This window comes from Blennius ocellaris, assembly GCF_963422515.1.
Source record: "Blennius ocellaris genome assembly, chromosome: 12".
NCBI lineage: Eukaryota > Metazoa > Chordata > Actinopteri > Blenniiformes > Blenniidae > Blennius > Blennius ocellaris.
The window spans coordinates 10,047,337-10,073,646 of NC_137661.1; the positions used below are offsets into that span (position 1 = coordinate 10,047,337).

The 26,310-nt window shown below is 40.2% G+C and overlaps 2 protein-coding genes across 15 annotated transcripts in view; one reads left to right on the forward strand and one right to left on the reverse strand.

Moving 5' to 3' along the window:
• Window positions 1–393: 393 nt before the first annotated feature.
• atg4c (autophagy related 4C, cysteine peptidase) lies at window positions 394–13,622 on the reverse strand. Its single transcript, XM_080505636.1, has 10 exons — window positions 13,507–13,622; window positions 10,932–11,015; window positions 9,722–9,952; window positions 6,958–7,294; window positions 5,411–5,481; window positions 4,665–4,867; window positions 4,427–4,505; window positions 3,556–3,632; window positions 2,953–3,072; window positions 394–2,560 (listed from the first exon to the last, which is right to left on the reverse strand). Exons 1-10 carry the CDS (start codon window positions 13,580–13,582, stop codon window positions 2,393–2,395), a joined length of 1,446 nt encoding a protein of 481 aa, XP_080361762.1. The 5' UTR covers window positions 13,583–13,622; the 3' UTR covers window positions 394–2,392.
• A 242-nt stretch (window positions 13,623–13,864) lies between these two features.
• The window catches only part of dock7 (dedicator of cytokinesis 7), a 51,411-nt gene continuing 38,965 nt past the window's right edge, over window positions 13,865–26,310 (forward strand). For all 14 annotated transcript variants that reach the window (XR_013936857.1, XM_080506457.1, XM_080506456.1 and 11 more), the window contains exons 1-7: window positions 13,865–13,954; window positions 15,626–15,758; window positions 22,939–23,038; window positions 24,245–24,420; window positions 25,359–25,427; window positions 25,512–25,641; window positions 25,969–26,181. Coding sequence is in view for 13 of the 14 variants with exons in the window: in XM_080506457.1 (XP_080362583.1) it covers window positions 15,721–15,758; window positions 22,939–23,038; window positions 24,245–24,420; window positions 25,359–25,427; window positions 25,512–25,641; window positions 25,969–26,181 (726 nt within the window). In the remaining variant the exon portion in view is untranslated. The remainder of the gene's footprint in view (window positions 13,955–15,625; window positions 15,759–22,938; window positions 23,039–24,244; window positions 24,421–25,358; window positions 25,428–25,511; window positions 25,642–25,968; window positions 26,182–26,310) is intronic.

A 26,310-nucleotide genomic window follows, 5' to 3' on the forward strand; every position in this document is an offset into this window, starting at 1 on the left:
ACAAGAATTTGTATTGTACAGGAAAACAGTCCGGCATAGCTCACACTGTGAGGGCAACAGACATATTATCCATGGTAACAGAGCTTTGCACACAAGGATATTTTCTTTTCCTCCACACAGGAACACAATTGCTGCGAGTGTCACTGGGTCACATTCTTTCCAGTTCCTGGTTAATGGGCTGTAGAGATGGTTAGCACGTACGATTAGTTTTAATCTAGTACATTTGACTTGGAGAGAAAAGGACTGAATATGTTTCAACACACCACTGAGGTTTGTGTCCAGCATGTAAACTGAAACAAACGTTTTTGTTGGGTTTTTTTTGGTTTTTTTTAATAAGTTCAGAGTTACTTAAAATTTCTTGTGAAGACAAAAATGAAGCACAAAATACGAAAGCAAAAAAATATTTTGAATTTATTCTGGTACTTTGTGGCTGACAGGGTGTCACATTTGAAACTTAGAAGGATTTTTCAGCAAAACAGTCATTCGGCTGAAAATGAGTCACCGGACAGAATACATCAGGACTTTTTAAAGTGAACAATGTGCATAAATGACATGTGCTGCTTGACATGTCTTCTTCACGCGTATGTCTTAAGTGACGCAGAACAGGAAAAATATTATTATTCAGTCACTGCTGGGAAGGGAAATAAAGGAGTAGAACAATTATTCAGGGATGGCTTGAAAAAACTTTGCTTGTGAATAAAAAAAAAGCTCTAAAAAAAAAACCTGCCACACTAATTAATCATAACTGCGAGTTGCACATAAGACACATAGGTGATAATACTAATTCAAACATTTGGCATTTTCTATATATGTTGTTTGTTATCAGTCAAGAAATGACTTTATTGAAAAACAACTTTATTGTTACAATTCCCTGAATCCAGTTTATGAGTTTTTACATGCGACTTCAGATATTTTAGTAAATGTGTGTTAGTCATAAACATATTCCAATATGTTTTAATGACTATTTGTAAAGAGCAATACCAGCTCGTGCTTAGAGAAGTACAATGTGAAATACCCCTTCAATAAACTCCCATCACTTTCACTGTGGTGACTGTGCTCAGTCATAAACATATACAAAAATCAAGTAACTGCACTGATGAAATGTGCTCAAATCCGAGTTAAAGGAAAAGAATAAGGATGAGTCTCTTTCAGAGTGTGTCCCGAGTGTTTCTGTTGGCGAGGAATTCATTTTGATTGACAAAATGTTTGAGGAAGTTTTCTTTTTGTCTTCAAATACTTCGACCCATAATAAATAAAGCTTTTATTATACATTTCAGACAGATATTAATCACACATGAGCCTGTTGGTTGCACTTTAATAGCTTCCAACTCAAATTTGAGTCATATTTATACATGGCATGACATCCACGCGTTATGTGGTAAATAGGACATTTTAAACTAAGTTGGTGGGAACATCTTTTGTAATTATGATTATGTCCATTTTTACCAGCCACGGATCAACTCTGTCTTCTATTCAGTTTGTGTATTAATATTGTTTAATAATGCAACCCGTAAAACTTCTCCGGCACTTTATTCACTCCAGGTTGAAAGAGTGCAAGAACAGGTCCCAGCTGATTGTGGGAAATGGCAGGTATAGTTTTATTTGTATTAGTCTGTTTTTTCCAGTTAGCATATTTTTATATTTGAATAGAACTGAAATTATATTTGAGTTTTTTTTCTTCTTTTCCTGCCTCACAGTTTGCGGTTGGTTGATTGTTTATTGCTTTTATTTCGTAAACACTCTTGTGTTAAACTTTGTATAAAAAGTGCTGTACAATTCAAGTTTGATTGATGAAAACAGAGAAGATGGGCAATACTGGCAGCGCCCCCCCCTTTTTTCTCTTCTTTTGTACAACATTTGCCTGGTCAACTTCCTGTTAGGACAAGAAAATAATGATCATCTGGTTATCACGGCGTAACAGAAGCCAGGGTGCTCGAAGGGTCAGATGAAGCAGTGCAGATATTCAGAGGCCTGGTCGCTGCTCGACTCAGAGTTGAGTTCACTTTCTACAAAATGGTGTCAAACTTGGAGGAATTTGTTTGTTTGGCCTGTTGGTTAAATGCTGTCCAGTGTTTTTCCTCCAGAGCAGGAAAAACTACTACTGCACATACGTGTGTGTGTGTGTGTATAATTTTATCCCCACCTTCCAATAACTTATTTTTTTCTCTTTTCAATGCAAATCATTCATTTTAAAGAATCTTTCAAAGCTGTATAGACGACATTGAAACGATAAAGAATGATAAATGTTTTGACTGACAATGTGCAATAGCACCTGTTTAAACTGTAATAATACAGTTCTTTGAAAGTTCCTTAAACTTTCATATCACGTCAGTCTTTGGCGATGAATCGGTTTGGTTCATTAAATGGGGACAGTACTTTTGAAACTGGGCTGTCAAAGCAGCACAAAGTCCATGGCAGTGGTGACCGTTCTCCGCGGGTCACGGATGAAGGGCCACTCTCTCTTCTCCGGGGTCATGCTGCCCGACAGGTCGTAATCTCTGCCGTGACCTTGCGCGAAAGTGAACGCAGGGTATTTTTCCTTTGCTGATGGCTGCAGCACCTGGAACGATCACACACACACACGTACACGTTTGAGACGTCTGCTTTAAACTGGAGACTTGACATAACAAGAGGCGTTTTCTCTCTCACAGAAAGCAAGCTGTATTAATTTCATTAGGGAGGAAAAAAGTTGTTTAAGCAGAGCCGGGCTAAGTTAAAGGAGGGACCTACAGACTGGAGCTATTCAACAGAGAGACTGGCTGAGGAGCCGAGCAGCAGTCAGTTTCATGGCTAAATGGTGCCACCTAATGGCCAAGGCTGGTAAAATACACACAGACGTTTGACACTACAATAATACTCATACACATTAATACGAGAAAATAAATCATAAAGCATTTGTAGAAGTAAGTGGTATTTGTGGAGTTATTATTAGCATCAGACAGATGTCCCCACCTTACACAACTCCTGTTGGATTCGTTCAAAGTCCTGGACACTCCTGCAGTAGAAACCGATGGTGCAGCTCGGGTCCATCTTGCTGAAAGGCATCTTCTTTGGCGAGGGGCAATGATATGACTAGAGGGAAAAGAGATAAAATACGTCTGAAAATATTCATTAAGCTGAAGAGCCAGCTAACTGCAGGGCGTGCATACACCCCAGGACTGCCCCAACTCCAAATAAGACGTATTCACAGTCGTTTGATGAATGGAATCCTATTTATCTGCTGTCACAGCATCCATAAATTTACAACACTGGTGCGTTGTCACATTGTATACCACAGCATGCAAAAGCATAAAACAAAGTTGCTATATGGTGCTGTGTGCTGATTTTTATGTATGGGTTGTGAAATATTAAGGCCCACAGTGCCTGATCCTGTATTTGCCGTATTTCTCTTAAGTGGCAGCTTCACTTATCTGAGCAGCAAATAAATCAGCAGACAGCGACTGTGTAATTGGGCCGAGTGCTGCTTTGAGATTCATACCCTTAAGTACTAACAGAAACTATTAAATTCACATTACTGGGGGGCCCAGTCAGCTCGTCTGTGTAATTTCACATTACCTGCAGAGGGAAATCGCTGATGCTGACATCCACAAAAGACTGACAGTAATGAGGGTCCATGTAAATCAAGCTGTCATCTGCAAGGACAAAACAAAAGACAAGTTATTCAAAAACATCGGATTATTACAAAAACGCATTTCTCTCCAATTTCTATGCAGAGTAGCTCAAAGTCACCTGCATGGCCCACTGTTAGGCTTGTGTGCGTCAAATATGCCTCCCAGAAGGTTGTTGCTTTTTAATATCCACCAGGATGGATTAAATCCTGCATAATCGGACGCGTTTGTTCAAGCACATTCTTTACACCCACAAAAGGAGGTTGTCATTTAATTTTTGTGTGGGGGAATTACTTTTACAAACACGCAATTATATTCGCCCATTTGCATATGATGAATGCAGAGTGGAGCCGCGCCTTGGCAGGCAGAATGTATTGCTTGTCATTTAGACATCATCCACCACTGTATTTCAAATTGGTAAAATGTAAATGCGTAAATATTGACTGCCAAGATGTACAACTGAAGGTTCCTCCTAGCTCCTGAAGGTGATGAAGAGTGGCTCACTTTGGGGCCCAGATGAAATTTAATGCATGCCTCCTATGGAAATCAATTACAGCTCACAACTTGGGAGGTTTACTTGTGATAAATGGGTGAGGCTTTGATGGGTCAGAGAGAATAAAGTAAGCCCTGCTTCACTTGCTTCCATCTCCACTCCTCACCATTTTCCTCATGCAAACAGGAATACATTAACTCACTTTGTCTCTCCACATGCAACGAGGGGGGAAGGGGGGAGGGGGGAGGGGGGGGAGGGCTATGCAAAATAATTTGCTCTTCCTGTGTGTCTTTTCCTCATTTCTGTTGCACTACATTACACTAACCTTGAAATCCTACGAAGTAGCAGGCCTGTTTGGGCTTCCCTCCGATGATGCCCAAGCAGTACTCCAGACTCAGTATGCTCTAAACCAACAGAGAAAGACGAGGCAGAGACGACGAGTCCATCAGACAGGGACTCTTGAATACTTTGAATTTGCTTCTTAATAAACCGCACTTCCAATTTGACCATCTTCTTCAATCTGAGCTCGCGGTGGGTTGTGCAAGCCTGAATGCATTACGCACCTTTGCAAAGTCAATATAGTCAGGATTTGTCTTCTCTATTCCCAGCCTCACTGGGATGAGGAGGATGACGGCTCGGTCCAACGTCACGGTGGAAGCGGGGGCCGGTCGGTCGGCCTGAGGCAGTGGAGGCCCGTCTGATGCAGCGACTGGGAGCTGCCCCGCCTGCGGTGGCCGGTGGCACTCGATGACATCCGCACTGTACACTGCGAAGGATCAATAACACAAAAAGTCAGATGTAGGTCGGGTTGTCTGTCTCCGCACCCCTGCCGTCCAGCTGTAAACTCTGTTCGTACGGCCTGTAGATCCCGCCCTCCAGACACATCAATGGTTTTTGGACCAAAAATAAGTCTCAAACAGAAATAGTGGCTTAAAATAAATATAATACTAATTTCAGCCTATGTTATAATTGGATGCATTATTGTGATTAAATGCACATCATAGCAAACAGTTGTTTAGCAGGACGCCTCCCTGCTCGCTCACAAACGGCTCTCTTGTACTGTTGAGCAGACAAACACGAATCAACACTGAGGTCGTTGAGGTTAAGACGAGGTTATCGAGGGAGGTTATAGATTTGGAAAGGATGTGTTCGTTGAGAAACAGACGCAGCAGACTCCTGTCACTGCTTTAAGTTGCTCCAGTCTCACAGCAGCAGAGGGATGGAATGGGGGGGGGGGGGGGGGAGAAAGGTCTGCTTGGGCACAGTGCCCAGCATCCTCTTCTATCAACAGCAGGCTCATCTTTCATACCTGTGGAGTCCTGGGAGACGTAGGCAGTTATACCCGCCAAGCCAGGGTCCATCGCCTCCTCGACAGCTTTCCTAAGAGAAACGGAGGAACAGAAGATGAGAAGAAGTGGGAGAAGAGAGAAAATGAGCAAAAACAGAAAATTTACATTTGAAGGTCATGCTAATTAGATACCAGGGCTTGAGATATAATTATATCATGAAATTATGAACGCTGATCCCCAGACATGATTTTACTACGACACTCATGGACGCTACTTATTCATTTATTTATCTATCTTTTCTTTCTTTCTTTATTTATCCTTTCTTCTCATCTTTCCCAACAACGATTTTCTGTAGCAGATTTTTTGCTTGTGGGGTTTTTCCTCAAGGCACACTGGCTTCTCCCCCATAATCCAAAGACCTGCTAGGTTAAGTGGTGAGGCTTGTTGTGGAGGGTAAATGTGTGTGTAAATTTAGCCAGGCGACCCGCGCAAGTCACACCCGCCCTTGGCCTAAGGTCAGCTCGAATAGGTTCTGGCCCCTGCGACACCAACTTGGATGCAGCGAGTACGCGTGATGAATGGACGGAAATTGTCTGAAAACTGTTTTCTCTCAATTTTTTTTTATCTCCAGTCTTTTTATCCTTCCGGCATTCGGGACCAGCACTCTCGTTTATTAAAAAACCTTTCAATATTATTTGAAAAACGAAAAGAATGAACATATGTATGAGAAATGTGCCTGCACTGATCAAATACTGCAATTTAATGACTTAAGTGACTCATAGCAACTCATAACAGTTGGTTCAAATTCTTTATTAGAATGTATTATATATGATAAATACATGTTAGAAGTGTCAGGTTTTTTCTTTACAAGGGGTACATACATCCCAAAAAACGCATGTATGTTTTCTATGGCAATGATAAAATCATCTACACTAATTTTTTTAAAGCTTACAGATCGTTTCATGATCCACAGATATGATTGTTTTATTTCTGTCCATTAGTGTTTGGCTCTGTTGTGTTCACGATCTATGGTGGCTGTTGCTGTTTGCTTGAGGCTTCCACTAACAGTGCATCCTTAACACAAATTAGTTGTTTTTAAGACGTGTGAGATTAGGCTTTATGCTGGCTTTGAATATTCTAATACGGTCAATTTACATACACACAGTTGAATTAAAAACAAACAAAAAAAATGAGTACATGATTAGCTATGGAGATTATTAATTGATATTTCAGGCAATTAAATATTCAATTTGTGTGTTTTAATAAAATGTTTTCTCTCTCTCTGCTAAACACCACATACGGTTTATTTTGCTAGCTTGAAGAGTTATTGTATACTACTTTATGAGGTAATGAGCAGCACATTTACCATTGACAGCATTATAAATATTCTTAATCATTTCTAGAAAAAACACGGCCCAGCTACTGCAAATGAATATCGGGCGAGTTGTCCTTTTTCCCCCAGTATAATTGTTTTAATGCGATTATATTTGATGTAATCTTATAATCCATTGTTAGGCATCGGGTCAAAGTGATACCAGTCTGTGCAGGCGCAATCCGTTAACCTTACTTGAGGATGTGTGCCACCACGGCTGGCCCGTACCAGTCCCCGGCTCGCTTCCCCATTGTCAGGCCTTGGTGGATGAGCCTGTGGAGGCCCAGCTGAGCGGAGTGGCTGTCCCCAAACCAGGAGACCAGCGTGCGGTGGTACTTCTCCTTCAAGTGCCCGTCTGCCTCGTCTGCAGATCCGGGGACGTGGCCTCGGGGAGGAGGGGACTCGTGATGGGGGGGCCTGGATGAGCCTTGTAGAGAAGCCTCCAGGGAAGCCACCAGGCGCTTGGCTGCAGTGGTTGTCCACGTTTCCGTGTCTAAAGGCTGCAGTGCGAGTGCCTCTGACCAGGTCCACTCTGTGAGCGAATGAAAACGACGTAAAACAACCAAACTCAGATGACACGAGCGACGTGAAATTTCATGTATAAAGTTGACACCCACAACAAGGATAAATAAAATAAATGCATTTACAAAACCTTAATTGCAGTGTTTTAAAAGGCTATCCTTTTTTTTTTTTCATACAATAAATGCAACATGTACAAATGTACTTATTTCACCAGCTCTCTGTGAAGCTTTTTGAACGATATCATTCGACACATCAAACTTCTATTCAGAGCATTAAGAACAAAAAGTCATCAGACCTTGAAATGAAAGATTTTCGCCTTAAAGAAGCTGAACCAAAAGTGCTTCGATAAAAGAATAGGTGTCATTCTGTTCAATTAGAAGTTTGATTGTCTCCGTATTTCACTTTAACAGAGCCTTAGCCTTACAAACAGGGTGGGAGCCGGAGGAGGAGAGAATGGGAGTGGCCCAGGCCATAAAATGGACCCGAGTACAGTGGGAGGCATTAACAAAATGACCTTGATTCAAAGTGAATCAAAGTGAAATAGATCAATAAATATCCTAAAGTGGCCATTAGTCACTTTATAGAGAAATATTTCATTAGTGGCATATTTTAGATTTGACAGAAGAACAAGTTTTAAATATTGTTTTCTAAATGACTGCATTAAACCGACCGTCATCTCATTACGTGGAGCCATAAAGCCCCGAACTCTTCAGAGACAAAAGGCCTCGCGGACCTACAAGGAATTCACTCACTTTAATGCCTCGCATCAACTAAATAAAACTTTCTGTTTCAGGTTGAAAATCAAGAAACTCTTTCAAAGAGAAAAACAGCCTCGGTTTGTTTGGACAAACAGATATCAAACTATCAGAAAAAGAGATGTCAGCATAATCCATTCCACTTGTGTTTACACATAATTAAACCGACATTTCATCGATATTCGAGCTGCCTCATTTACAGCTTCATAAACAACAGCTACAAAATTTAACAGAGAGAAGGAGCAGCAACACGGCAGCTTTGCCACCTGTTCAAAGGTTGTGACTGTAAAACGTCAAGATGGAGCGACATCGTGTTTTTGCAAAACTAAAATGCAATCCTCCATCTTCACAGAATCGCTGCAAGTGACAAAATACATTGATTTGTCCATTATTTCTATAATCACACTCTGTAAAATAAAATGTTTAAAACAATAATTTTATTGAATTTGTGAAAAATACAACATCTGGTAGAAAGTGTAAAGATATTTGATATAACAAGTATTTTAAAGGTCTATTTTTCACAAATTCAAAGCCAACATTGTGGAGAGTAAAACATTAACATGTTTCAATTAGTCCAGTGTGACGCATCCAAAACTAAATGGAAGTTACGTTGTTTCAATTCGATTATGGGAAATATGAACTTTTCTATTTATTCAGATTTTCATTCTATTTATTTTTATTCATCATACTATGTTAATTTCTTATTGTTTATGCTGTGTTGATGATATCAGTTTAAAATCGAACATTAAAAGACAGCACAGTGGTGAAACTGCATGCAAGTTCAGCTAAAACAGGCTTATCAGTAGCTCTAAATTCCTCGAAATGTGAATTGGTTTTTTTCTCCTTCTACTTTGAACTTTATATTGCAGCTTTGAATGACAAACAATCGATCAGGGTAAGAGTCTTCCACTTTAATAATTTAATAATCAAGCTGGGATGAGCAAGGACGGAATACTTTTCAATATTATGTGTAAGTTAAGTTCAGTACTTTCTTATAATTTTGCAACTTGAAAGAATATTCATATTGATTAAAATGATCATTTATAAAAATGCCAATACAATATTAGCAGTGTTTGTTGTCCAAAACTTATATGAAAAGAAGTGAAGCCATGTTCATTGTTGATTTCTGCCTCATATATAGACCTTCAATTTCAGTCACTGAAGAAAAAGCAAATTCTCAGCTATTGCAGGTTCCTCTCAAGAACCTATATACATTGGAAAAGTTCATAATGCCATTATTCGACTTGAATGACAAAATGTTTGGATTTATTACATAATAACTGAATCATTTGAACCCATTTCTAATTTCTTCTATTATAATTTTAACATATAAGTTACTGAAATCTAAATATTGTGACTCAAAATATTTTTAAGCTCGTGTTTTTCCTATGGTAATTCAAACTGGAAGCAATAATTATCATGATATCCATTTTTTTTTTTAAGTTTGAAACTTAGTTTACATGTTATCCATGTAGTATAGACTAACTGTTAAAGAGCGCGATTAACTTTTTGTTTATAATGTACTTTTTTTTTTCCAGACACACATACACACGTCTAATTTGTACTAATAAACACATCAGATCATGGCAACTTGTCCTCACTGGTTTCTCTCAAGGTCCTGTGGAAGCAGCAGTTCCTGTTTGTTCCCCACTTGTGTGCCGCATCAGAATCACTTCACTCACCTCTGCCCAAGAAGTGCAGGATAAGAGCCTGAGCCAGCATCATCTGTCCAGCCCGCAGCATGCAGCCCCAGCCACAGTCTGAGGTCAGCGTGCTGCCCGGCAGGGGAGCGAACTCTTCCCGGTAGGTCAGCCACAGGCGAGATGCAAAATCCTTCCGGAAAGCCTCAACGTCCCCCATGACAAAGTCCTCATCAGAGGCTTCATAGCAGGCTTCAGTGGGACAGTCGTCATCTGAAGGGGTGAAAGGAGATTTTCAAATAACCCTTGTTAATAACAAAGGGTAAAATCATGCTTGACTCAACTTTAGATTATACCATTTTTTAATGAAAACTAATTAGGAGAACTGTAATAATATATTTAAGGCTGCACAGTGAAGCAGGTTAATTGGTGACCTTAAAGGTGTGTGCTTGTCTGTCTCTGTGTGTTTGTCCTGTGATGACCTGTCCAGGGTGTATCCTGCCCTCGCCTATCGTAAGATGGGTTGCGGTCAAACAGATGTGTTATGGATAAATGTCATCCTATGTAGTTCTTTTTAGAGCTGCCGCAGTCCCAGTGCACTTCACATGATCTGTCACATTCACACATACAATGATCAAAACAATCAAACGCCAATGGCGACAACTGCGATGCAAAGTGCTCACATATCATTGGAGAAACATGGGGTTTATTGTCTTACTTAAGGAGGCTTTTACACATGAACCAGGCCAGATTAGAACCACCAACCCCATTAAAAAAACAAACAAACAATCACCTCTTTACCAATAAAGCCACAACCTCTCTGTGGCTGTGGTTCACTTGGTATGAATGCTACTTTGGCAACATAATAACCTATCTCTAGTCAGCTTGTATCTGTTACCGGCATTAACTGGTTTGTTTTGGTTAAGACAAGCGTGTAGCATATGATTAAATAATGACTGACTTTGAGTTTAGATAGAAAAATGTGTTTAATACCACAGCTAGACATGCACAAATAATGAGAATTATGCTGGTCAACAATAAAAGATATGATGAAGTCGCTCCAAATTACCAGAGGCACATATAAACCACTTGAGAAATATGTTAATTGATGCAACTTCCTACCAGCAATGCTGAGATTTCCATAAATGCAACAAATGTGCAGCAAAGATTAGGATTTGATAAACAACTGAATGTTTCATTTGCCATTACAGTGACTATAGCCCAGGTGTTTGTGTGTGAGTGAAAATCTTACCTTCAGCCTTAAAATGGTAACATTTTCCCAAAAGTACAACTGGGGAATTCCTACTGAATGAAGTCTTTGTCTTGAGAGCCCAACCTGAAAAACACACAAAAAACAGAAGATATATCAATGTGATTTGACAAGCAGAAAAAAAAGCTGACTATAAACATAAAAATAGTTGACTCCTACACACTATAGGGCTGTTATTCATGGTCTCCATGAGCATAACACACTGAAGCCTTTTAAACATGAATGTGAGACTATTTATAACTTATACTACTTATAACTCACTATTATTTTTTTTACAGTGGTAGAAAAAGTACAAGCGGAATTTTGACAATCCACCCTCAGATAACTACTTACAGCTAATCTATAGTTATTACTCTCAACACGTTTGAAAAGTGATTGGAATTGGAGTTTTATTTTTGAATCCTTTCCGTTTTACATTTACTGAAACATCCCAGCTGTGCTGTATCTTCAAGCAGACCTGGGATGTTTAAACACATGTAAAACAGAAGGGATTCAAAAACAAACAAAAAAAAACCTCAATTGTGCAGTGATTACTCTTCGCCATAAACACCATGCCTGCGTCATATTTTGCCTACGATCTACTCATGAACAAAGAAGTTAAGCAGTTTGAATGAGTTCTGATTACATTTCAGCTGTACCTCCAGGTTTGCGGTGTTTTGTTTTGCCACACTCATGCACTGTACTTGGGAAGCAACTTTAGTCACAGCACTTGTTTTTTTCCCATCTTAATCGAAATCATCGATTGTTGTAATCATTCTGTCCTAGTATGGACTGCTCACTATTGAAAGTCTTTCAGGCGGCTTTCTAACCTCTTCCATGTTATGCAGCTCAATGACCCTTCACCTTCAGAGACCTTGTTGTGGCGAGGCATGTTTCACCTCACTCAAAACGGTAGTGTTTGTAAAGGTCAAAGTGGCTCTACACCAGCACAGTTGCGAGGAAGCAGACGTGTGAGGAAGAATAGTAAAAGGTTCATCCTGAGCATTGTCCATATTTGATCAGCAGCTACAAGAAGTGCTGAATTTAAGTCATTGTTGTCAAGGGAGATTCAACAAGTTATTAACAGCTTGTTCATTCAATTATTTGACCCAAACAGTACAAAACTTAGAGTAAAAAATATATAGTATAACATGTGCAATTCATATTGAAAATAAGTGTACAAGTTATAAGTCCAGAGCTAATAGTGCAGGTCTCCACGACTGTATGTTCAGGTTCAGCCAAACTGTTGGAGAGATCAATATTTTCTCAAGTGGTACACACTGAAAAGTTTGAGAACTACTGTTTTAGGGAAAAAGAACAACATAACACATGAACCAGTGTATGACACAGATCTATTTTAAAGACTGACTCAACAGCAGTACACTCTTGTCTCCTGATGGTTGTTTATATTAGTTCCGTTACAATATATATATATAAAAAAAAAAAAAACTAGTGGTGGAAATCTGTCTTTGGTCTTTCCCATAGAGCATGTCATGAAAAGCAGAATTAAAAACAGTGAGGCCGCTCACAAGCGTGGTGGTTAGTGCTCGTGCCTCTTTGGAAGAAAGTCACGATAATCCAACAATGTGTATGTGAGGTTAACTGGTGAATGGTTGTCTGTCTACGTTTACCCTTTGATAGACTGGTGTCTTCAGATGAGAGGATGAAAACAGTTATTGTGACATACAGTACATAGACCAAATGAGCTGCTTTTGTGGTTCCCTGATGATTTTAGACACTACAGTAACTATTTATTAAAATGTTATTCTCCTTTGATACCAAGCATGATCACATCAAAATACAGGATGCTTTTCTCTGTCCATCCAGTCTGTATCAGAATGTAGGTCACAACAATAAAGCAGTGATGCATGAAAGCATTAGAAATAAAACTGTACACAAAGAGTGCCGTGTACACAAAGAGTGTGTGTGTGTGTGTGTGTGTGTGTGTGTGTGTGTGTGTGTGTGTGTGTGTGTGTGTGTGTGTGTGTGTGTGTGTGTGTGTTAATGTGACCCCATTCACATGAAGTGAAAACGCAAAAAACGATGCTTGGGGCCATTAATAACGCATTTTTTTGAAAACAGCTCCCAAAGTGGAACTTTTCAAAAATGTTCCATATCAATGGGCGAAAATGCAACTTTTCTGCTGTTACTGCGCATGTGCACCATGGCCGCATGCATGAATAGATGGACAATACAAACAATGTCACGTCTCCCAGTTCATATTCTGCTGGGACTTGGTAAGTTTGTAGTTCAGATCCACCTGTAATAACGATCTAACTTTGCCGTCTGCCCATGCAAATTTCCACGTGCTCACCATTATTGTCAATGGGTAGCTGTGTGTGTTTTTAATTAAAAAAAACTAATAACGCCAACTCGCGGCTCAACATGCTGATTACATGGTCTCGTGTTTCTGCCATAACGGAACATCGTTTCAAAATGTGAAAACGCAAAACTTTTCTGAAACTAAAACGCAAAACCGATGTGTGTGTGTGCGTGCGTGCGCGCGTGCGTGCGTGCGCGCGTGCGTGTGTGTGTGTGTGTGTGTGTGTGTGTGTGTGCCCGAAGCAAAAATACTTACTGTACTTCACATTGTGCCACACCGATAAGAACTTTGTCCTCAATTTTTCCACCTCGTCGCTCTCTTTATTCTCCATTTGGACCAGCGAAGGAGAAAGGAACCCATTCGAAACCCAATCTGACAGAACAACAGTCACTTGACACACACGCAAAGGGCCGGAAGTGGTTCCGTCAAGTCAGCTGATCCGTGCCGCTTCCGCTGATTGAGGGAGGAGTTGAAGGAGGGCTCGAGTAAATACCCTTGTTAGCTTAGCTGAGCGGAGTTTAAGTTGTTTGCTGAATTGTGACGCGAATGTTATCCCTGCACCGCTCACTCGGGAAACCCGTTTCGACAAAACTAAGCACCCTCTGCAGAATAAAGCGCAGCAAAGGAGGTTATAATTCATTTTTACCACATTCCGGTCCTTCTCAGATCGTTTTACCATTCAGACGTCCAGATATGTATCAGTGTAAGTATTCGATACCAATTCCAATAATTGTTCCAACCGGGGCCTCATGAAAAGCAGGGATTGCGATGGAGAGCTGAGCAATATGTTTTACTTCATTCAGCTCAACATGAATACTCACTAAAAAGTACAACATGGCATTGTTCCGTTAAACTACTGTTACTGCATCAGCCAGGTTGTTGTAATTGCTTGTTTCCTGCGTTAATTATAGTTCCAGTGGTGATCTCTCAACATGGTGAAGATGGGGATACGCCCACAAGCATAATAACCCAAAGCATTTGCGTCACCTGAAACCGTACACATACCAGTTGTATTTATAATTCTGCGGAGACCCTCTGTCAGGGACAACTATTTCTATATATGTGTTAATATAATATCCAAATGAAGCCTTTTCAGGCGCCGTGTATTTATAACAAGTTGATATGTGTAAATTGTGCATTCAAGCTGTTATGTTTCTGGTTCTGTTTTTATTTTCTATTTATTTTCTAGGCTCTTTTAACTCTCGAGTTGATCAATGTTTTTCTTTATGTAGGGTGGTGCAGATAATTTCAAGGGGGTGGCTTTAGGGTAAAAAGTAGGGTATATCTAAGGGTTAGTGGTATGGAATTTTCCAGTGTGATTTTGAATCTTTGAATCTTCAAATATTATGTACACTATATCATGATATTAACGTGGAGTGCAGTGTTTTAAAAATTTATATCTTTGAGGAAAAAAAATGAATTATAAAACATGCTGTGTCCTGCAATTAAAAATACTTTAGAAGATAAGATGATTAGAACCAACAAATAAAAGCATTGTACAAACCATCTTATGATTGTGAGAATATAAAATAAACAAAATGATAATAAAGGCTTTCAAAGACCTTTCATATACTGCGCATTTTCTTCTCTGCAATTGAAGAATGGGGCGAGGGGAGACTCCAATATTTGTGCTGTTAAGTTCCTCCAAAAAAAATGTTTTTTCATGGGTGGAAACTATGAACTCCAAATACCCACATCACTGCAATTAAATAGTAGTTGGTATACCCAAGTATGAAGTTTCACTCATTCTTAAGTACAATTCACACCATGCAATCTATTTCACCACAGCTTGAATCTTAAAAAAATTGGAAAAATTTGTATTCGAAACTTTTGATCTGCATTTTAGATTCCACACAGAGACAACATGCAAACACCACACAAAAAGAAATTTCTGGTATTTGAACCCCTGTCCAGTCGTAGGTTGAGCTGAGAGCACTAACCATTGCAGCCTCGTGAACATCTAAACGTTTCCTCAAAAATTCTGAATCTGACCTCACATTCTCATATTATGCTATGATCACCTTAACTTTATTGTAATTGCCCTGTGTGTAATTTGTTTCTGGGCTTTTCTGTCCACACAGCTGCTGTAAATGCAGATGCTACTTTATTATTTGCCATGGCTGGAATAATACATATAATCGTATGTTTTGTTATACGTTATCACATTATCAACTGTTTTTAGACTGTGATAGAGTTTTCATCCTGATAAAAACACTTATTACTTACTTAACAATGAATATTCAGTTAGTACAAGTACAGTACACACATAATACTGTTATGACGGTATGAGGTGCGCACACGGCTTTTCCTCGGGTGTGTTCCGCTGCACGGTGCTACGATCATTACGGTAATGATCCATTCTCCCGTTTTCCAGTTTTCCCTGTGGCCGTAGTGAGTGAGTGGAAAGCGGAGTCTGCCTGCTCCCTGCCTGCCTGGGAATCTCGCTGAAGCACACCAGCGGCCACTGCCATGGCTGAACGCCGCGCCTTCGCCCAGAAGATCAGCAGGTAAACAGCCTCGGGACTGCGGGACGAGCTCGGCCCGCCTCTCCTCTGTCTCGTTCGCCCTCGCGGAGCAGCCGCGGAGGGAGCCCCCCGACACGGAGGCCCGGCCGCCGCCAGCGCAGCCTGGCCGCGGCTCGCAGCTAGCCGCTCGTCGTTAGCCGCGTAGCGGCAGAGATGCTCAGACCCGCCCAGACACACGGCGACGCTGCTAGCGGCTCCTCCGACACTGGGAGCTAACAAAGGGGCCAGATAGTGGTCTCACTGAATGTCTCCTGCCTAAATAACAGTTGTTTTTCAATGACTGCCCGCACTCAAATGAACTTCGCAGCGGGGAATTAACGAGCATGTTGTTATTTATTTATTTTGCTGCGGCTGTCTCCCGTCCACAGCAGCGAGGACTCTCGGTTTAATTGACAGCCGCGGGGATGTGAGTGAACTTTGCCGGGCTGTGCTCGAAGGTAAATGAAGGCGAGGGCAAATATGCGAGAGGAAACAAAGGCCAATATCAGCTGCTATCAAATACCGATGTAATAATCTGCTCCACGCCCCTCAGACAGATCAAAGTAATCTCTTTAACAAAGGGCTTTGTCCAAGCTGTCAAATACCATCATCCCAGCCAGTGTTCAGGTAGAGACTTCAACGATCCCTGTTATTACTAACCACTTATGCAGAGGCAGTCCAAGCCCTTGGTGTGAGGGCTGAGCAGGGCCACTGTTTGTCTTTCACTGCTGGTTAAAAATAAAAAAATGTCTGCATCTCCAGTGAGTTTCACATGTTTGGCGTGAGGGTTTTCAGAAATGAGGATAACTGGAACAGGGTGTATGCAATAACCTGACATTGTATTCTTTACTGTAGGTTTGACATTAATACTAATTTTATGTAAATTATTGGAGAATAATTGGGGGGAAAAAAGACCTCTACCAATATGACATGGCAAATGCTTGATGCACACTAAATGAAACAAGCCAACATTGCTCTTGTTTATTGTGTGTACATGTTGAAAGTAGTTGCATTTTAAAATCGGAATATGTCAGTGGGTAATCACAATAACAGTCATAATTTTATAATAACAACAGAGTTTGAGACTTGATAATTCCTCTGTAACATTAAAGATAGTTGGGGGGAAAAAACCCAACCATGCAGCAATGAAGACAATATATTTCTTTGGTTTTTTAATTTCAGAATTGTCACATCATTGATTTCAGATCTATCTGACCGACAACATTTCTGCTAAACTATGGTCTAATACCTCTTCTATTAAACATGGTATTATTTAGTATAAATCAATGGTGCATCACGAGGAAAATGCATTGGTTAAATATTACAAATGTGATTTTGACTTGGTATCAGATACCAGACTGCCTTCTTTATGTAATTTAGACTTTACTTCTAAAGCACTTTATTGTGCTTCAGGAGTCTTGTGCTTTCCATGAGCAGTCACACACTAATGGTACCGGCTCCCATGTAAGGTGTTCCCACATCACTGAGAGCAACTTGGGGTTCAGCATCTTGCCCAAAGACACTTCAACACAAGGACAGGGCGGAATAGGAAATGAAGTAACTACTAACCTTGGTATCGGCAGATGACTCATTCTCCCAACTGAGCCCAGACCGTGCTCCCATACTTTAAACTCACATGTAGTTTCGCTTTTTCACCAATTCATGTGAATTTGTGGAACATACAATGCATTTACAGATCATGTTATTCAGAGAAAGTGAAGTAGAGAAGATGAGGCTGAGTTTGATGTTAAGCTTATTTAATCATCCTGTGATCACAGGGTCGCATTCTGAAGTGTCCGTTAGCGCACCACGCCACAAGTTATTCCTGAGGACTCGTGAGAACCGGGCCGCTTTGTTTCTATTTGTGTGTGTGAATGTGACTGAGGTGCAATCCGTTTACAATATGTAATGGTTCCTGTACACTTTAATACTGTCGAGCTTTACTGTACCGAAAAGGCAAAAACGTCTCTGACGTCTTTAAAACGTCAACACACATTTCTTTTTATCTGTGTTCAATTGGGTTTAAGGCAAAGCTTCATGTAATGTTCAGTCGGCATCTCTTAATCTCACCCACAGTTAACAACTTTCAACTTGGAGGAGCAAGTTCATTTCTATTCACGTATCTATTCAGGAGCATCCCTGTGCACGTTTTGGTCGTAAAACTGCCTGGGAAAAGACTAAAAGTTCAGTTAACCATCTGGAAATGTTTCATCTTTCAGCTCGACTGTAGTTAGTCTTAGTCCTCATCCACAAATAGTCAGGTTTTGTTATCAGATAATGGCTCCGTCCACACGAAGCCTGCATTTTTAGAGAGTGAGACTACTGGTTTTTATAACCGCCTCCCAGGCTGGATGAATCTGAAAATGGTCAGTAGTTTGATATGTTATATCTTTTGTGTCATTCTTAGCAATGTGAAACAAAGCTCAACCTGTTTTCACATATTTAAGAGTTGCCTCTAAGAAAGGCTGCAGACTCTGGTCTGAGATCTTACTTTCCTAAATGTTACAGTGAAGCCAAATACTGTCGGACACAGTGACTCTCAGCAGCTTACAAATACACAAGCTTGAACTAAAAACAATGTGCAGTTTTCCCGACTCTACTTAACTTACAAAGTGCACTTATTCTCCGTTTATTTTACAAGTTTGAATCTAATTGATAACCACACCCAGCTCTTTGTTTTCTACGTCGTGACAGTTTCCAATAAGACTCAATGTTTTACTATTTTACAGAAAGTTTGGTGCGTGTTAATAGTCTTGCACAGTAGCGGAAATATAACCTTACGTACAATTCGTAAATGTCCAAACCATCCAGTCTTCTGTCAGTTTATGTTTTACTTATTTCCTGGGAGTTGTTGTTGCAACTACAATTCTGTTTGTTTGATCAAGTTGTTCCTCAGTTCAGTGCCCGGGGCTAATTAAAGGTCCAGCAGGAGACGTTATGGATGACTTTGGTATGTTTGTCGCTTCAGTGCTTTCTGCATTTCTCCAGCGATGACATTACTGCACTGCAGAGGCCAGTCGACCTCTCCTATTTATCCTCCTCATCTTTACCTGACACATTGGGTTATGCTGTTTGTTCTTTCCTCGCCCTCTTTAAATGATAAGCATGTCTTATTTTCCACCGTGTTGTGCCAGGGTTAAATATCCCTGTTTGTATGCATGATTTGCTGTGAAACAGGTGCCTGTGGCTCTATCAGTTTTCATTTAGTGGGCACTGCTATGACATTGGCCTTGTTGACTAAGTCACAGCGAGTATTACTATAATCTGCATTACTATAGTTGGGAGTTCAAAGTAGAACTAAAAAAAAAACGTTATTGTGACATTTGTTTTAGGATTGGCCCCAGAGACAGAATTTTGTGTCGCGAACTAAGACAAAAATGAATACCTATAAAGAAAACTTCAGTTAGTCACACAATAACTCCACCGACTCTCTGTGTCACGGTGTAACGTAACCTTGAGCCGCTTGTTTCCAGCTTTTCTCCCTCGGCTCTAATTTGTTATTTGTTTGTGTCACTTTGGGCTATCTGCTGCGTTGTTGTTTTGTTCAAGGCAAAGGTCTCTGAGTGGTTTTGGTGGTTTCTGTGATTTAAAGGGCCTTCGTAGGCAGTGGTTGAACAGCAAGAGCTTTGTGCTGACCACTTGGGTCTGTAGGTTTTTATTTGCTTCCCTCCTCTCTGTCTGGGTGTAATATATGATGTTGTCTGAGGTGGAACAGTGCAACTCTGAACAGAGTGAACGTGTTTGGAGAGTTATAATCCTCGGGGAGAACCTGTCTTTAACATTCAGATCAATTGCTGCAATTGTTACTTAAGGCTATAAAGTGGACAATTGAAACTTTACTATCAAATATGAGGATGTTAAATGTATTTTTTTTTTATTCTTACAGTTGATCTTGCCAACAATTGATGTCACCTCTATGTTAAACTTGAAAGCTTTTTAATGAATTCATGCATCGGCAGAGGATCTTCCACAGCACTGAATACAGGGTCACATTGTTGACGCAGCGGTACCAGATTTATGATTTAGTACCGTGCTTTTTGATAGGTACACAGGCTACTTTCTTTCACCACACACATTTAAGGCTCTCAGCTGTGTTTGGAGCATGAGCATGACCTTGTTACCATATAAAGAAGATGTGTTCATCATCAATCTTACAGATACGGTAATATGTTATACATGACTATCTACCATGCAGTACTGTTCAAGTCACATAATAGATACATTTTAGTTTGGTTATTGCACAGTGTAGTGTCATGACCTGAACCAGGAACATGACAAAGACGGGAAAAAGACAAAAGGTGTCAAAACCAAAACTCTATTTTAAGTGAAAATTGAGATAACTGATGAGCGAATGGAGTAATATTGTGTGTCGTCATCAGTGGATAATGGTGTGCTTTTGAGAATGGGCCTTGTGATGTTGTGCTGCCAAGAACAAACCAAAGTAAACCAAGTGTGAGATACATCCACACTTCAAGAAAGCTCAGGCGCTCCAACTCTGGCAAATTAACTGCGGAGGAAACAGATTAAATATTCAAGAGAAAGCCAGAGGCGGTCCCGCCCCCGAATATAAAGATGAAGTTTCCCAAAGAAACATTGACACTTTAAAATTGAAACCAAATGATTAATTACGATGAAGGAATGTTACAGAATTAATCACGGGAAGTATTTGCGTAACACCTCTGTCTCCTTTGACCTGCTTCTTTGACTGTTTTTTAGAAAATTAAGAACACAGGCATGGTCAGAACAGCTTCAAAAGGCACAATAAAAGTGCATGAAGAGTTAGGTTAATGGGCCACGTGACAGTGGTATAACATTTGTTCATGTCTAAAAAAAATAGGTCAACATTTAATTCATTTACGTCACAAAACTATTGAGTTGAAGCATTTACATTAAAAGTGTAAGCAGTAGTAAAAAAGACAAAGATTAATCGGTCAAAAAGAAAAAAGAATGTGCTAAGAGAGTTACATAGAACATGGCTTCATAGAGGCAAAAATTAGAGTTCAATGCATCTTTTGCGGTGAAAAACTGGTGAATGAAAGTTTGAACCAGCACCAGTCCACCAACACCCAGAGAAAGTGTGTAAACCCAAACAGTTCATCCTCAGAAAAACAAGGTCATCGAATGAAACTGTTTTCAGATATAGTGTGATATGATGTTCCTTGAAATTATTTTTGGACTTGTACAGGATTTAGTGGGGGTGTACATGCTCTCGCTTTACAATGATGCAACTTTGGGTCCCTCAAGAAAAAAGATTGGGAATAACTGATCGATGTAAACCAGAAGAAGCTTCATTTCCTGCTTCATACAAAGTGTTGCAGAGCCATGATTTCCTTCTCTGAGTGGTAATCAGGCTGGAATCAGGCCGAACCTTGTTGGTCTTGGTTCAACCTCTTGCTGCCACATAACACCTTCACTAACTTGGCTGGCATCATTTCAGAGATCAAAGTCTTTAATCAACTGTAGAACTGCTAAAATAAGAACAAACAGGGCGATGTCTTAAATTGTCTAAAGCTTGTTAACCCAATGTACCAACTAATTGTCATCTCACCTTTCAGCAATCCTGTAAAAAAAAAAAAACTTCAGTAGGATTCTACCAAAATAAGGAATTACTGGAGCTCATTTTTAATTGTGAGCTGCAAGAACTGTTCAACTGTTGTCGTTGAATTTCTCAGACTGAATGGTCTAACTACATATGACTGTGGAATGAACCAAGATTATCTATTGTGCCCACTTAGAAAAAAGTATCTGCCAATATCTCATAAGTACATCTTTTTATTTTTCACAGATTTTGAAGATCTTAGCTGATGTTTTGGAAAAAACATTTGTGAAATGTTTTGTTTATGTTTAAGTCTGTGCAGAAACACAGAGTACCACTCTCCAAGAAGATGGCCCAGCCATGTTGTTGTGCAGCAATTACCCCTTCTGGTTTCAAGTCGGCCCACATGTCCATTACCCAGGATCAAATGAACACCTATAACTGGAAACACAGGATACAGCCACTTTACCATAACCACACTGCCCAGACCAACCTCATGTAGTAGAATTGTCAGTTAACCCCATTCTGAGACGGAAAGAATAGCCACTAAATATTTGACTGCTCTGGAAATTTCAAGGCCAAACCAAGAATGTATGAAAAAGAACTGCCATTGTCCCTCCAAGATTTCGATTGGCTCATTGTTATCCACCAGCAACAAAAAACTGCAGCAATTTAGTTGTTGTTTTTTTCCTCTTCTTCTTTCTTTCAGAGCACTGCATGTGTTTTTGACATTGATTTTGGGACATATCTTGAAAGCATTGGATGTTGAAAATGTAAATGTTACCATCCAAAAAAAAATGGAAGACATGATGCTCTTTTAATAATGTCACTGTTGATGTGATTTTTTTTTTACCCCCCAAAAATGATTGTTTAATATTAAAATTGCTTTTTTTGTTACATCTAATGATGTAACAAAAAAACTGTATTTTATTGGCCCCATTGGGAAAATAGCTTCTCCGCACTTCTGCACCAATCTTATTTCTAGTTTTAACCTTACTAACCTTAACGGATGGATTGTAAACCTGACCTATACATGCTTGGAGCAGTGGGCTCCCACAGTACAGCGCTCAGGGAGGAGTTGGAGTCAAGGGTCTTGCTCAAGGAGCCACAGTGGTAATCTGTGGGCAGTGGGTTTCAAACCTGCAAACGTCCGATCCCAAGTCTGCTTTTCTAACCTCAAGGACACCACTGCCCAAAATTGCTGTTTGTATGAAACATTTATAGGGGCAGCAGACCTTGAATTTGATAATAAGTGCACATCTGGATGGGGAGCCCTGGAAATGTTTGTTTGAAAAGGAGGGAGGATGTCTGCGAATACTGCCTGTGATGTCGCACCATTGCATGTGATGTCGTGCAAAGAACGAACCAAAGTAAACCAAGATCCAGCGCTGTGGAGGCCATGGAGACAGTGAGCTGCCTCACAACTCCCCAGATCAAGCCAGTTAACATCAGAGGACACAGAGTAGTATTGTTCTTATAATAAGTAGTCAGGGAGACAGCCATGGTCCAACAACCTTGCAATCCTTTATTCTTCTGTAAAAGCTATATTGTATCAAAAAAATTTTTTTCAAATAATGCTGCCAATGTTTAATGACTGAACAGCTTGCCAACTGCTTGGAGTTACTCTGTCTGCGTTTGTGTTTACAGGACTGTGGCAGCAGAGGTTAGGAAGCAGATCTCTGGTCAGTATGGGGGCTCTCCGCAGCTCTTCAAGAATCTCAATGTGGGAACCGCAACAAGCAACACAGTGAGTTGAAAAGCCACCAATCAGTCTCTGTTGACGTGCACTGGTCTACTGTTGACTTTCTCTGGTCAGTTGGTTTTCAAAACATTATGTGAGACTGGGGAATAGAGGAAGCAGATGTGTGTGTGTGTGTAAATACACATCTGCTGCTCGTAGCAGCTTTATTATACACCTACATGAAATCCTAAAAAAAAAAAAAATCAGACATCATCCAAAAGGAATTTATAATTACAGCTACTAAAAATGTTTAATTGTTTTTATATTGGCTTGACTGAAATCCAACTAAGTATAGCCATGCCTCCATAATAAAATCTATTTAATTCTCTTGAGTTGAACAACTACTGTTCATGTCATATTACATGCCATTAGCGATAACAAGTCATTCTCACCACATTTCGTCCGTCCTGCAGTATTTCTTTGGTTCCTCGCTCAGTTTAGTTGGGATGTTTGCTCGAGGGGTAGTGCTGATTGACCCTGAGCTGCTCGGGAGCTCAACCAACAAACACTCTCCCTTCCCACTTTAATTAGACAACAGTTGGTATTTGATTGCTGTACAAACTCACGCACACATAAATGAAACATTTAACCTCTGCCTGAAGGAGCAACCTTAATACCTGAATTTCCCCAAACAGTTTGAGGACAAATTTGGTCTCCTATTTCAACACGTTTTTCAGATTATATTTATATATTTCCAATTTAAAGATGTGTGAGTGTCTGCAAACACTGCTCTTCAGGCTTTGAGTTAAGCTCCAAAATGTTTTCATCAAGACTGTGGAGACAGTGACATTGATTTGTATATAAGGGTAAAAAGTGTTTGTTTTTTTTGTATATTTATGATTGTTACCTACTTTTACACTTTATTGGGCTGTGTTTGTCATGTGTGATCATAAAGTCACTTACTGTCTACCTTTGAAATGCAAAATTAACAGAAAAGCACATTAAAACACTTTTGTGTTTAGCCCTGTTGTTCTGTGGAGTATTATTATACTTAACTCTCATAGCTTCTCAGAGGCTGCATAAGCCGTTGCAGCTTTAGTAAGCACACAAATAAAGCATTTTATATAAAAAAATGTGACCACCGGAAACTTTATTGAGACGTTTATGTACAATTAGAACGATAAGTAAGAGTAGAACATACTGTGTATTGTGTCTTCACAGCAGACAAACTTTCCACACCCCTCTGATCTTTCTGCTTATTTCTCCCACCAGGTTCCCCTGACAGAGGCCGTGGAGCCAGTAGATTTTGAGGAGTACCTCATCACTCACCCTCCCATTGTTGAGTCAGGTCCCCTTCGAGATCTGATTGAGTTCCCCCCAGATGATATCGAGGTCATCTCCACTCCCAGGGAGTGTCGCACTGTGGTCCAGGCCGTCCCAGAGGAAGGGTAAGGGTCTGAGAGAGGTCTTCGCCAGTATAGAGTTATAGTGGAGTGCTATGTTGTGTTATTGCTCAGTATTTGTCCTGAACAGAAATCGCAACAAAAAAAAGTCAAAATAAAAACTCACATCATTTGGAAATTACTATATTATATATTTCATATATAAATCTTATTTTTTTTCTTTCAACATTCCAGTTATCTGGTACATTCATATTGGCAAAACACAGCACTAATAGCTGCATGCTGGAGGTTTCTTATGTTAAACATCGAAATATGTTGCTCAATAACTGTCGGGGATAATGTGGGGCACTACAAGTACAGTTGCTCATGACATGGATACACTTGAAGAATTTTAACCCACTGACCCCATGTCTACTTGACAACATGAAACGCCAAAATATGGGTCGCTGTTTTTAATGTTAGTCCTCATTCAGGTGTTGCTTATTGTTTTCTAAGTTGACTTTGAATCCTGAATATAAACTAGACTGATATCTGAAGCACATTTCTGCGGTTGACGCGCAGAATCCAGCTTCTTTTTTCAAGAGTTGTGCTAAATGTTTCAACAAATGCCCTTAGCCGTGACTCCCGGCAACACTGTAGTTGAGGCTCAGCTGTTGTCATGTTTTCTGACGGTTTAAAAGCGCCACGTGGATTGAGGACAACGCATTAACACCAACGTCACTGGTATCAGGTTGAACTGACCGATTACTGTAAAGTAATAAACACATTCCATGTTGTGGTGCGTTAGCTCTGGTTGTTGGTTTTCCAGAGGAGGTGATGCAAACACTGCACATGTACAGTGTTTCAACTGTGTGACGTTCCAGAAAGATTAAATGACATCAGTTTCTTCGCATGCCATCTGTATTCACATCGACCGTGTTTCACATCTGACACTCGTATACAAAGGCGACTTGTTCATACTAATTCAGTTTGTTTGGCTTCAGGGACACTGATCGTCATGTCAGAGATTGTGTCAGATCGTATACAGAAGACTGGGCCGTTGTCAACAGGAAGTAAGTTTTCCTTCTTTTTCATCAACTCGTTGCACCAGTTTGCACTTGAATAACAGCGTCTTTGTGTGCTCTCATCTACTTCAGATACCACAAGCTTGGCACAGGTTTTAACCCCAACACTCTGGACAAGCAGAAGGAGCGTCAGAAGGGTCTACCTAAACAAGTGTTTGAAGCTGATGAGATGCCAGATAGCAGCAGCTATCAGGATGACCAGGTAGTGGACTTTCCAGGGTTAAAAATGCTGTAATTCATTTAAAAAAAAAAATGAAAGTGTTTGGGACATTCTGTGCTCCAGTCCTGGAAGTCCACCAGAAGGTCTGACTCTTTCTGATGATCTGTGTGACACTTAATTATGTGTGAAAGTCCTTTTAGTATGATTGCTCTTTAGCTCATGCTAGAGATATTAATAGCAGCCTTGAATTACATGAAACCTCTAATAAAGTAAAATATTTTCTGCACTGTTCTCTTCGCCGACCATTCGAATGCTCTTTTTAGTTAAACCTTTGTCTTTTATTTACTTAATCTTCTCATTGCTTTCAAGGATGATTTGAAACGGCGGTCAATGTCTATCGATGACACCCCACGGGGAAGCTGGGCCTGCAGCATTTTTGACTTGAAGAATTCCCTCCCCGACGCCCTCCTCCCTCACCTCCTCGATCGGGCCCCCAACGAGGAGATAGATCGGCACAATGAAGAGCAGCGCAAGTCCAACCGCCACCGGGAGCTCTTTGCTCTACATCCTGCCCTTGACGAGGTACAGAGAGCAAGTTTTCTTGTATCGTTTTATCTGTCATTCAATCCGGGCGACTAACTTACTTTAATCTTTGTTTTTAAGAGTGGTTTGAGTTTGTCAGCAATGTTTATATTGTCATGTGCTCCGCTA